The sequence below is a fragment of the Thalassophryne amazonica genome, chromosome 6 (genome assembly GCF_902500255.1).
Source record: "Thalassophryne amazonica chromosome 6, fThaAma1.1, whole genome shotgun sequence".
In the NCBI taxonomy this organism is placed as follows: domain Eukaryota; kingdom Metazoa; phylum Chordata; class Actinopteri; order Batrachoidiformes; family Batrachoididae; genus Thalassophryne; species Thalassophryne amazonica.
In genome coordinates this window covers 21479134-21491897 of record NC_047108.1, presented here as the reverse complement: position 1 = coordinate 21491897, position 12764 = coordinate 21479134, and the positions used below count along the sequence as shown (strand labels likewise).

The 12764-nt window shown below is 44.6% G+C and overlaps 1 protein-coding gene across 1 annotated transcript in view; it reads left to right on the top strand.

Annotated features, from left to right (window-relative positions):
- Window positions 1-12092, top strand: part of hm13 (histocompatibility (minor) 13) — a 67595-nt gene extending 55503 nt beyond the window's left edge. Inside the window, exons 8-12 of the mRNA XM_034171887.1 lie at window positions 75-195; window positions 269-371; window positions 440-525; window positions 8399-8566; window positions 11507-12092. Coding sequence (XP_034027778.1) covers window positions 75-195; window positions 269-371; window positions 440-525; window positions 8399-8555 — 467 coding nt within the window. The 3' untranslated portion in view covers window positions 8556-8566; window positions 11507-12092. The remainder of the gene's footprint in view (window positions 1-74; window positions 196-268; window positions 372-439; window positions 526-8398; window positions 8567-11506) is intronic.
- Window positions 12093-12764: the final 672 nt, after the last annotated feature.

Below are 12764 nucleotides of genomic sequence, written 5' to 3'. Positions count from 1 at the left end.
CCCCAGCAGATGAAACAGGCATCTCTCAGTTTGCTCTGAATTTAAACGTTAGACTGACTCGTCTCGTCTCTCAGTGGTTTTTCCTCAGGACCTGTTGGAGAAAGGTCTAGAAGCCAGCAACTTCGCCATGCTGGGTCTGGGTGATATTGTCATCCCAGGTATCTTCATTGCCCTGCTGCTGCGCTTTGACGTCAGGTAATGTCTTCTTCCTTTGACATGCAGAGGTCAGAGGTCATGTTGTCTGTCACATGTCGTGTCCCTGCTGCAGCTTGAAGAAGAACAGCAGGACGTACTTCTACTCCAGCTTCCTGGCCTACATCTTTGGACTTGGACTGACTATCTTCATCATGCACACCTTCAAACATGCACAGGTAAGATTAAAGTTCACACTTCTGACATGTATAAGAGGATATGTGACCTTCTGTCTGTCTGCTTGCAGCCCGCTCTGCTCTACCTGGTCCCAGCCTGCGTCGGCTTCCCTGTCATTGTTGCTTTGCTTAAGGGAGAGCTCATCGAGATGTTCAGGTGAGGAACCATAGCAACCAGGTGTTCAGGCAGTCAGCCCCCCCAAATAAAACAAAAATTTAAACTGGAGTTTCACAGAAAGTAAAACATGAGAACAGCTGAGAACTTCCTGCAAACTGCTTCTGCAGAAGCTCTTCCCCCAACATAACAGGGATGAGAATCATCCTCCGATTGGCGGTTTCCTGACTTTTGGTATTAATTTAGTCACCTGTCATTTCAAATCCAGTGAGAAAAAATTAAAGAGTGATGTGTTTGTGACAGTTCTCACATGAGCCACTGGCCGTCGCTGTTACTGAATAGCGTGGCATGCACGAGGTTTGCCGTGAAGAGCTGCTATACTAAATACACTCAACAAAAATATAAAAGCAACACTTGGTTTTGCTCCCATTTTGTATGAGATGAACTCAAAGATCTAAAACTTTTTCCACATACACAATATCACCATTTCCCTCAAATATTGTTCACAAACCAGTCTAAATCTGTGATAGTGAGCACTTCTCCTTTGCTGAGATAATCCATCCCACCTCACAGGTGTGCCATATCAAGATGCTGATTAGACACCATGATTAGTGCACAGGTGTGCCTTAGACTGTCCCCAATAAAACAAAACTGCACCTTTCAGAGTGGCCTTTTATTGTGGACAGTCTAAGGCACACCTGTGCACTAATCATGGTGTCTAATCAGCATCTTGATATGGCACACCTGTGAGGTGGGATGGATTATCTCAGCAAAGAAGTGCTCACTATCACAGATTTAAACTGGTTTGTGAACAATATTTGAGGGAAATGGTGATATTGTGTATGTGGAAAAAGTTTTAGATCTTTGAGTTCATCTCATACAAAATGGGAGCAAAACCAAAAGTGTTGCGTTTATATTTTTGTTGAGTGTAGCTAAGCAGCTCGTCCCACAGTTTGTTTGTGTCCGTAAATGTAATAAAGCCAGTTAACAAAACAAAGGCTGGGTGGTTCATGACAGGGCTGGGGCACCCTAAGCTGTAAAAACTTTACTTTTCCTGAAAAATGTCTCTCTTGCGAGATCCCGCGTGCGACAACTGCGTATTATGGGATGCATAATGGCAGCAAGCGAATAAAGTTTGAAAGTTTGGACAGTTTTGTGTGAGGAAAAAGTGCTGGAATGGATAAAAGACGAAGATGGCAAGTGTGTCAGAAATCGATAAAGATTCCAAAGAAACGTTTGCATGGACATGACTGGACAAAGTAATACCGTTGACAACCTGCAGCCCTGCTGCCGGACCAAATATCTACTCCTGATGGAAGTTAGTACCGATTTTGGGGGGAAAAAAAATAATTAAAAAATTAAACTAAGAGGGTAAGAAAAACACAAATGAACTAAGAATATAGGGGGGGAAAAGGGTTGAACACATCAACAAGGGACATGGGTGGGGCCATGTTTCACCAGGATTCAACATAAATTACTGAATGAGACTTAAATACCACAAACTAACTATAACTGTCTAGTTGATTTTTTTTATTTTTTTTTTTCCTTTTCAGTACTCTAGATGGTGTCAACTTGGATTTTATGTTAGACTGCGTGAAAATCAACAGACCTGGTTTTTTAATTAAAAAATGCATCATTTGTCATGTGGTCTTGTGTGGATTTGACCAGGATTTACATGGACATTGGACTGACTATCCTGACTGTTTGGTTTCATTATTGACAAACACTGATTTTGAATGTCTGCTCACAATAAATTTAGATGCATTTTATTATGAATTGTCATTCATGGCCAAGATTTTAAACAAAGGTATAAATGAGAGCATTTATATCCACATAAAATCATCTTTTCATCTGTTAAAATTCACCAGAATAGCTCCTTTTAAGTGTTAAAAATTCAAAATTTCCCCCTTAGGGAGGGAGACCCCCCATAGTCACCCATCAGTCTTTTTCCTTCCAGACTGTTCTTATCCCTGACATGTACTGATGATCAGAGAAATCTCCTGTGGCCCCACCTCCTTAAAAGAAAGAGCACCACAGATGCTTTGTTTGCTCAGAGTGCTGATGGAGAAGTACGGAGGAATTGCCTTCTGTGTTTGTGGATTTAGAGAGAACTGATGACAGTGTCAAGAGAAGTTAGTGTTTTGGAGGGAAAAGATGGTGTGGTGCCCATGTTGGCAAGCCGTCTGCCCCACTCTCTTACTGTTTTGTTTGCTTCTACTCTGCTTTTGCTTTTTTAACTCCTATCGAGATCGCCAAACTCTTTTCAAAATTAAAGCTTCATCTAAGGCTTTATTGTCATCTGATCGTTCATTGTTTATTCGGCAAACACTTCCTCCTGTGCTGGCAGACATTCCTAATCACCTGCGCCAACTGCCTGTTGTCTTTCCCAGAAGGGGTGTGGTCAAAGGCAGTGCTCCCTTCGGGGAAAGACAACGGGCATGGAACAGCTACACCAGCTGTGTTGTCTATCCCCCGAAGAAAGTGCATTAGAAGATGGGGAAAATGCGCTGGTGCACTCGTCAGACTTCATGCTCACTTTTTAGCTCTTTCAGCTGATTACGAGGGCTGTCAATAAAGTATAGGTCCTTTTTATTTTTTTCAAAAACTATATGGATTTCATTCATATGTTTTTACGTCAGACATGCTTGAACCCTCGTGCGCATGCGTGAGTTTTTCCACGCCTGTCGGTGACGTCATTCGCCTGTGAGCACTCCTTGTGGGAGGAGTCGTCCAGCCCCTCGTCGGAATTCCTTTGTCTGAGAAGTTGCTGAGACTGGCGCTTTGTTTGATCAAAATTTTTTCTAAACCTGTGAGGCACATCGAAGTGGACACGGTTCGAAAAATTAAGCTGGTTTTCGGTGAAAATTTTAACGGCTGAGAGATTTTGAGGTGATACTGTCGCTTTAAGGACTTCCCACGGTGTGAGACGTCATGCAGTGCTCTCAGGCGCCGTCGTCAGCCTGTTTCAAGCTGAAAACCTCCACATTTCAGGCTCTATTGATCCTGGACGTCGTAAGAGAACAGAGAAGTTTCAGAAGAAGTCGGTTTCAGCATTTTATCCGGATATTCCACTGTTAAAGGAGATTTTTTTTTAATGAAAGGCGTGCGAACAGGTCCGCGCGTCGGGGCGCAGCCGGCGCGGTGCGGTGGCACAGGAAAAACACCTCCGTGTTGATAACCATTTGTAAAATCCAGGCAGCTTTTGATGGCTTTCAGTGGACTGAGTGTATGAGAAATTGTTTAACAGTTGGGCATGTTCCAACTTGTCCTTAAGGCTTCCAACGGAGGTGTTTTTCCTGTGGCGGAGCGTCACAGCGGCTGTGAGCCGACGCTGCAATCCGTCCGCACGTCTTTCATTAAAAAAAATCTCCTTTAACAGTGGAATATCCAGATAAAATGCTGAAACCGACTTTTTCTGAAACTTCTCTGTTCTCTCACGACGTCCAGGATCAATAGAGCCTGAAATGTGGAGGTTTTCAGCTTGAAACACCTCAATCTCTCATCAGCTGTTAAAATTTTCACCAAAAACCAGCTTAATTTTTCGAACCGTGTCCACTTCGATGTGCCTTACAGGTTTAGAAAAAATTTTGATCAAACAAAGCGACAGTCTCTCAGCAACTTCTCAGACAAAGGAATTCCGACGAGGAGCTGGACGACTCCTCCCACAAGGAGTGCTCACAGGCGAATGACGTCACCGACAGGCGTGGAAAAACTCACGCATGCGCACGAGGGTTCAAGCATGTCTGACGTAAAAACATATGAATGAAATCCATATAGTTTTTGAAAAAAATAAAAAGGACCTATACTTTATTGACAGACCTCGTATTTCCTTGGATTTGGACTTTCTGCCCAGCATTGGATGTGGCGGTGGATCCACCCCATTTTCCCAGAGTCGTCGCCCCTGTTTGCACAGTGGCTGGACCTTCTGCTGCCTGTGCCACGGTGTTCACTGCAACAACCTCCGCCAGCTGAGACGTGCTGCGTCATGAGCCTGCTCACAGCGGAACCTGAGCGTAGCCCTGCTAAACGCAAAGTCAGTGGCGAATAAAACTTTTCTTTTAAATGACTTCTTCACCTCCCGCAAACTGGATACCTTGTGTGACGGAGATGTGGATCCATGCGGGTGACCATATGCCGTTTTCTGAACTCCTTCCTCCTGATTGTTTGTTTGTTTTTAGCTTGCCCCGCTCCACGGGTGGTGGCGGTGGCGGCATAACCTCTGTGTTTAAATCCAAACTTCATTGTCGTTTGTCCCAGCCTCCGAGTCACAGCAACTTTGAGCTGCAGCTTTTTGAACTGAATCTGTAATTTCCCGTCCTCTGGTCAAGGACTTTTTAAACCTGATTGAATCCTTTAATTACCCAGTGCATTTCTGGCCCGACTCATGAAAAGGGGCATATTTTAGTTCTTGTGTTGTCTTATGGTTTGTCTGCATTAAGGAAATCTGTGCAACTCTGTGTATTTCCGATCATCTACCTGTGCTGTTCACTTTGACGCTTCCGTGTTCGGCGGATAAACGACCTGTCCCCCCCCAATGCCTCTGACGTGCTGTTGACCCTTTGTCACACAGTTTTCCGCTGTTTTTAATTATTCTTCTTTTTTGTGCACACTTGATGAAAAATGTGGTCTCAGTGCCAATGAGATTTTGTCTGGCTTTAACTCCATGTGCACGGAGATCTTGGACCGTGTCCCTCCTTGTAGGCCAAGGCGCTCTAAACCACACTCACAGCCATGGTTAAACGAGTCAACGCGTGCACTCAGATGCACATGTAAGAGAGGAAATAGAAAAAAAGATCATCTCATTGCATCTCAACAAATTCTTCATGGCTGTATGTTTGCTTATCAGAAAGCTGCCAAAGCAACCTAATTCTCCTGTTCATTGTCTTGAACTCTCTTATTAATCCCAGTGATGCCTCCCCTCTTATGCCAACACCTACACTCTGTCTAGCTCCCCTTTTTATCTAAGGTGTTAGAGAGAGCGGTCTACATCCAGTTGCAGTCATTTTTAGCCCAGCATGACATTTATGAAAAGTTTCAGTCTGGCTTCATACCCAGACATAGCACCAAAACCACTCCACTGACAGTTTTTAATTATTTGATTTTAGCTGTTGACTCAGGTAGTCCTGCCATCCTGATGCTATTAGATTTGTCAGCTGCCTTTAACACAGTGGACCACATGATTCTGTTGCATCGTCTTGAGCAGTGTGTGGGCATTACAGGCTCTACTCTCACCTGGTTTAGTTCTTGCCTCACAGAGCAGAGCTTTTCTATACAGCTGGGCCACTTTTCTTCAGATGTGGCCCAACTGACCTGTGGAGTCCCTCCATCTTTCGAAACTACCAAATATCTGTTCAGTGATACAAAATATTTTAGGATATCCAATTCTTAATAATGTAAAAATCCTGTATCCAGGTGTGATAAAAGATGTAATTATTCCACAAGACTGGTATCTGTGTAAAATACTATTTGTTGCTTGTAAAAAGGTGATTACCAAGAACAAACAAACCAGACTCCCCAAGCTTTAAACAATGGACAAACATAGTGAAAGAAATATTTTTAATGAAGATGACCTTCACCCTGAGGTGTAGAGGTGAAGACTTCACTAACAAGTGGGCAAAATGGATCTCCTACACAACACGGGGAAAGAATGCTGCCTCCATGTGATTCATGTTTGGACTACCAGAGATAAGTTATGCAATTTAAAGAGGATATGGTATACCCCCACACGGTAACTGTTTTTATGTACAGTATATGTTCTTTAAAATAAGCCCAAAAAAAGCAATAAATAAAGGGTGATAAAGAAAATACCAAATATGTTTCCATTGCTTTGCCAATGATGTCCAAATTTACCTGCCACTAAGGTCGTTAAGCAGTGCCCCAATGCAGCCATTATTGGATTGTTTGAGTGGGGTTAATGTTAGCCTTTTGTCTTGGATTCTTAATTAATCCAAGACAAAGGTTATCCTGTTTTGGGGGAGCACTTCCACAGCTTGCTCTGCTATTGTCCTGGGTTCCAATATTCACTGGTTCCAACATTCACTCCTGTGTGAGGAACCTTGGGGTGATTTTTGACACCCATTTTAAATTTGATAAGGTCAGTGCTGTTGAGAACAAGTTTCTTCTAACTGTGTCTCCTAGCCAAGTCCAAGCCATATTTCTCTAGGACTGATCTTGAGAAGGTTATCCACACCTTCATCACAAGTAGACCAGATTATTGTAACTCTCTGTATGTTGGCTTGGATCAGACCTCTCTAAACCTCCTCCAGCTTATTCAGAACACTGCTGTTCGTCTTCTTTCGGGAAAGAGAAGTCTGACCACATTGCATTGGTCTTGGCTACTCTTCACTGGCTTCTAGTCCGTTACTGGGCTAATTTTAAACTTCTTTTAATTGTTTTTAAAGTCCTCAATGGCCCCAGTGTATCTTTCGGAGCTGCTTCTTCCTTACACCCCAACCAGAGCCTTAAGGTCTTCTGACCAACTGTTGCTGCAGGTGCCTAAAACCAGATTAAAGATGAGAGGTGACAGAGCCTTTGCAGCGGCTGCCTCCAGGCTCTGGAATAGTCTCTCCTTTAATATTAGATCATCCCTATCCCTAGAGACTTTTAAAGCCTCTTTAAAAACCCATTTCTTTTCTCTGGCATTTCCTAAATGAGTGATTACATCTGTTTCACTTTAGCATTTCTTCTGTTTTTGCTGTTGCTTAATGCTGACACATTTTCCATATTTGTAGTCTCTCGGTAGCACGGCCCAAGTAGAGGGTCACCCTTTTGAGGGAGTTTTTCTTTCCCACTGTTACCTGCATGCTTGCTCTGGGGGTTGGTAAAGTTCGACCTCACTTATGCGTTGCACCCGAGGCAGCGTTGTTCTGATTTGGCGCTATGTAAATAAAATCCTACTATTTTACTCTTTATTTTACTTTGTTTTTTTATTTGTTTTATTGCCTGTTGTAATTATTGTTCTTAATTCATTTACTTACAATTGGGGTAACTTGGTGCCCATTTTATAATTATGTGCAGCACTTTGGTCGACTGCTGTCATTTTAAACGTGCTATAGAAATAAAGGTTGAGTTGAGATAGTACTGTCTTCATTTACTGAGATTTCAAGCCTTATTCTACTTGGTCTGACTAAAGTCCTCGCTGCCTTTATTCTAAAAACTTTTCTCTTGCTCTCTCATTTCCCGCTGTCCATACACCTCCGTTATCTGGCCCCAAATGCTCCGTCTCTGGCCCATGAAACGAACCACATCGTTGTTTGAACAAGTGGGTCATGTGACCCTGGACTCTGTGTTTAACTGCAGCTTCGCTGTTGGTTCTGTACTTTGTATCTTTGGTTTTTGGTAAAAGCAGCTGGTCGCCCCCCTTGAGTCTGGTCTGCTCCAAATTTCTTCCTGCGAGGGAGCCAGTGTGTGTCCTGGGGCTGGGACAGGTTCCACCTGACTCACATGAGCCACTTGTTGTGATTTTGAGCTGTGTCCTTGTCTTCACTTTCTCAGCAACGATCAAGCCAAGTCTTGTCCCGTGGCAGCTCAGGGGTCACGGAGTTGCTCGGACCAGTTCTTCGGAGAACATTGTCCTTTTTTTATTGGATGCAGTTTGACTTTCTGAACTCACCACAGTAAACTTCATGTGGCTCACATTTCCACCAACCAGGTTTGAGCAGAAACAAAATAACTGGACCCCGTCATTAGACGGTGACCCCGTCCCCACTTCTTCATTAACCTCCTCTCTCTGAGCTAATTGTCATTTCCTTTAATCACAAAGCCACTTTGACTGTTTTATTCTTTTCCTTGCCATCTTTCCATCACTTTGTCTATCTTATTTTTTCTTTTCATCTTCTGCTCCCTCTCTTGTCTCCTCCCTGTCGTCTTCTGCTCCCTCTCGTCTTCTCCCTGTGTTTCTCTTTCCTGTGGTTAGCTATGAGTCGTCTCAGGAGCTCCTCCCCGCCTCTCCCAGACTCGCCTTCTTCCCCACAGTCAGTGGCTCACCCGCCAGCCTGGCTAGCTCCATGGACGCTGTCCTGAAGCCAACAGGCTCCTCCCCCCGCCGCCGATTACAACCTACTTCCATGTAGAGGTGTGGCCTTTTGATTTTGCTCCCATTCATCTGGTCAGATAACTCGGCACCAAGGCCAGCTCCACTTGTCCCTCACCTCCCATTCATCCTCATTATCGTTAGGACATCTCCAAATCAAACGTCGTAATGGATGATGAAGTCCCAGGTGGGGTTTTGGTCATTATTTTATACTCTGATTAAAAATCCGTATTTATTTTCTTGGGTTTACTAATTTATCATCACGTGTATGGTAATAACACTCATCTGCTGATTTTGTCTGGTTATAAGTCAGGAACAGTCCCCAGCATCCTCGGTGGTCTTTTCTTTGTCCCATCATAAACTCTCTAAATCCAGACACACAGTGGGACTCCTGCTGGCTGAGAGCAAACGTTGTCTCTGTCCTCACGTCATCTGCAGATGTGTTTTATCTCTATTGTGTGTAAGCCAGAATTCATGAGGAAGAAAAGCAGATATAACAGGGAACAGAAGCGAAGGCGACCGCGGAGGCGTCCCCATGAGGGGCACAGCAGCCGTGATGCACTCGCCTCATCCGTGCCCACTCTGTCTGCATGCGCGACATACCATTTGCGACCGTGATGTGGTCGTGCTGGGCACGCGTTATCTGTTTTGCACGTTGTCCCGGTCCGCCGCCAAGCCGCGCCAACCCGTCGGTTGCGGATATCAGTGGATGACAGCGGATATGTGGCGCGTTGGTTGTGTATGTCCTGCGTATGTCTTCAGTATATGTTCAGGAAGTGATGCGGATCTCATCCGCATCAGGACTTTTGAGCCGCTCAAAAATTGTGGCTGCGGACATACGTGCCTCTGCAGATGATCACGGATGTGTTCAGATGTCGGCCGACTCATACAGGAATGTTACACGGATATTGCGGTTGTTTGGCGGATGTGGGCCACTTTTGTGCGCATTCCATCCGCAAATCCTCCTAAACGCCAGTGGGACAGGGCCCTTAGATCATCCCGCCAGCAGCAGAGACTTTTGACATTTGCATTTGACTTCTATTTACACTCAACAAAAATATAAACGCAACACTTTTGGTTTTGCTCTCATTTTGTATGAGATGAACTCAAAGATCTAAAACTTTTTCCACATACACAATATCACCATTTCCCTCAAATATTGTTCACAAACCAGTCGAAATCTGTGATAGTGAGCACTTCTCCTTTGCTGAGATAATCCATCCCACCTCACAGGTGTGCCATATCAAGATGCTGATTAGACACCATGATTAGTGCACAGGTGTGCCTTAGACTGTCCACAATAAAAGACCACTCTGAAAGGTGCAGTTTTGTTTTATTGGGGGGGATACCAGTCAGTATCTGGTGTGACCACCATTTGCCTCATGCAGTGCAACACATCTCCTTCGCATCATCCGTGAAGAGAACACCTCTCCAACGTGCCAAACGCTAGCGAATGTGAGCATTTGCCCACTCAATTCGGTTACGACGACGAACTGAAGCCAGGTCGAGACCCCGATGAGGACGACGAGCATGCAGATGAGCTTCCCTGAGACGGTTTCTGACAGTTTGTGCAGAAATTCTTTGGTTATGCAAACCTATTGTTTCTGCAGCTGTCCGAGTGGCTGGTCTCGGGCGATCTTGGAGGTGAACATGCTGGATGTGGAGGTCCTGGGCTGGTGTGGTTACACGTGGTCTGCGGTTGTGAGGCTGGTTGGATGTACTGCCAAATTCTCTGAAACGCCTTTGGAGACGGCTTATGGTAGAGAAAGGAACATTCAATACACGAGCAACAGCTCTGGTTGACATTCCTGCTGTCAGCATGCCAATTGCACGCTCCCTCAAATCTTGCGACATCTGTGGCATTGTGCTGTGTGATAAAACTGCACCTTTCAGAGTGGCCTTTTATTGTGGGCAGTCTAAGGCACACCTGTGCACTAATCATGGTGTCTAATCAGCATCTTGATATGGCACACCTGTGAGGTGGGATGGATTATCTCAGCAAAGGAGAAGTGCTCACTATCACAGATTTAGACTGGTTTGTGAACAATATTTGAGGGAAATGGTGATATTGTGTATGTGGAAAAAGTTTTAGATCTTTGAGTTCATCTCATACAAAATGGGAGCAAAACCAAAAGTGTTGCGTTTATATTTTTGTTGAGTGTACATGGAATGTGTTGATTACTGCTGAAGTGTGAAATTATGTGCTCTGTGCACCTTCAGAATACTTGCAGTGTGCACAGCGCGCCGTTCCGTAAAGGACGAAAATATAACGCAGTGTTAAAACACCTCCGACCGTACGAGCATGTATCTTTTAACAGCATCTGCAGGAGAGCATGCGTGTGCGCATACATGAGCTTTGGAAAAGAGCGGAATCTTTTGATCGCTTGTGATACGTGTGCATGCTTACGTCCACGAGATATCTTGTAAAGCACTCCAAAGGTGTTATCAGGTTACAAAACAGCAGTTTCAGTTTTAAGTGTTTATTTCTCACTAGCTTTTACATAATATCTGAGGACCAGCTTATATTTACACAGAAACACAGCAGTTTGCGAGCTGGTTTCACCATGTTGAAAGACCAGCCAGCACTTCTCTGCTGTGATTGGCTGCCACCATGTCTTTCCCACAATCACCACCCCCACCTGCAAAGCAAAAGCACTGCCGCGCAGGGTGCGCATATCCAAAACCACCGCCAAGCTCAGAGCCCGTATCCAAAACCACCGCTGCACAGACATCAATCAAGAGAAAAGGTGTGGTTACGATATTGACATCGTTGGCGTTCATGATCTGACAAATAGACATTTCTGAAGTGAGACATAATGACTAAATCAGCCAGAAGGTGAAACTGTCCTACAGCTTTTCCTCACTAATTAAAGGCCCTTTGTTCAATGCGATTTCTGCAAAGCAGCCTGCAGGGGGCATTTTACTCTTCCTGGCTGACCGGTTGGAGTCGGGTGTCTTTCATTGTTCACTGGCTGATTCTGTCCTGTCAATCTGCAGGTACGAGGAGTCCTCAGCTGAGGAGGCGGGGCATAAAGAGGAGAAGAAGGACCAATAACCTGCATCCCTCTCCCTCCCCCCAATGTAAAGATCCAGCCTGACATCACATTTCACTGAAGCCCCGCCCCTTCACCCTGTTGCTGGGGGCGGGGCTTTCATCACCAGCACTTCTCTCTGGTGGAGTCTGGCTGGTCTTCATGGTAACGGCTGACTTATTCAGGCTGTTGTATTCCCATCATCCATCTGCGTGTTTATCTACAAACGAGGCCAGACAACTCTGCTGTCTTGGCTCCGCCCCTGAGTGGCTCTGCCCTCAAATTTAGCGATTTATCTTCCACACTCCCAGTGATGGACATGGGACAGGATGTGACCTCATTGGCAGCTTTAACAAATCTGGTGTTCCTGGTTCTGAACGAGTGCCACACCCCTCACGGCTCAGCTGCAGATTCCGGCATTCCTCACGTTCACGCTCGTGTCATTAATGTCAAAGGTCAAATTTTTGTAAGTTAAAAGCTTGACTCTTTTGTTTTTGTTTAAAACTGTAATTTCTTTATGATGTGGACATCGTGACTTGAGCAGCAATCTCATCATTAAAGTATCTAACCACGCCCACCACTCTGGTCTTTCTTTTTTTCTACAAAATATCTGAAAATGCTCAGAAACGTGAAAATGGAAAAGACCCGAGTTTGTACATTACGACCCTGTTAATTATTATTTTAGTGGATCTAAAACCATCTAGGCAAGTGCGTGTGCGTGCATGTGTACGTGCGCACACACACACCTTCGATCACGGAGAAACTGGAGAGCTGACATTTGCCGGTTGGTGTGTTTATGTATTTTTGGTCAAACATGAACCATAATGTTGATGGGACAAATATTTTTGGAGAAACTACAGATATTGTGTGAACAACGGATTTCGACAATTCCATTCTGGACTCGCACCTTTCCAGCTCATTATAGGAATTTTGAAAAATGTCAGCTATCTATTTTGTGAACACGATCCAATCCGGATCCCGTGAATCCCCACGGACAACATGCTAGTTGAATTTCCAACAGTTTAAAACTCCAGGGCCCGTATGCACGAAACATCTCAGGGAGCTCCTAAATGAGCCTTAAATTTCCTGGCAAGGAAGCTTAGTCTAAGGCCGGGTTCACACGGCAGGATAATTAGGCCGATATCGGACCCGATCTTCCCCTTCCGACAATCTTAAGGACGCCCCGACAATCGTGATGACGCTAAAGATAATCTTAT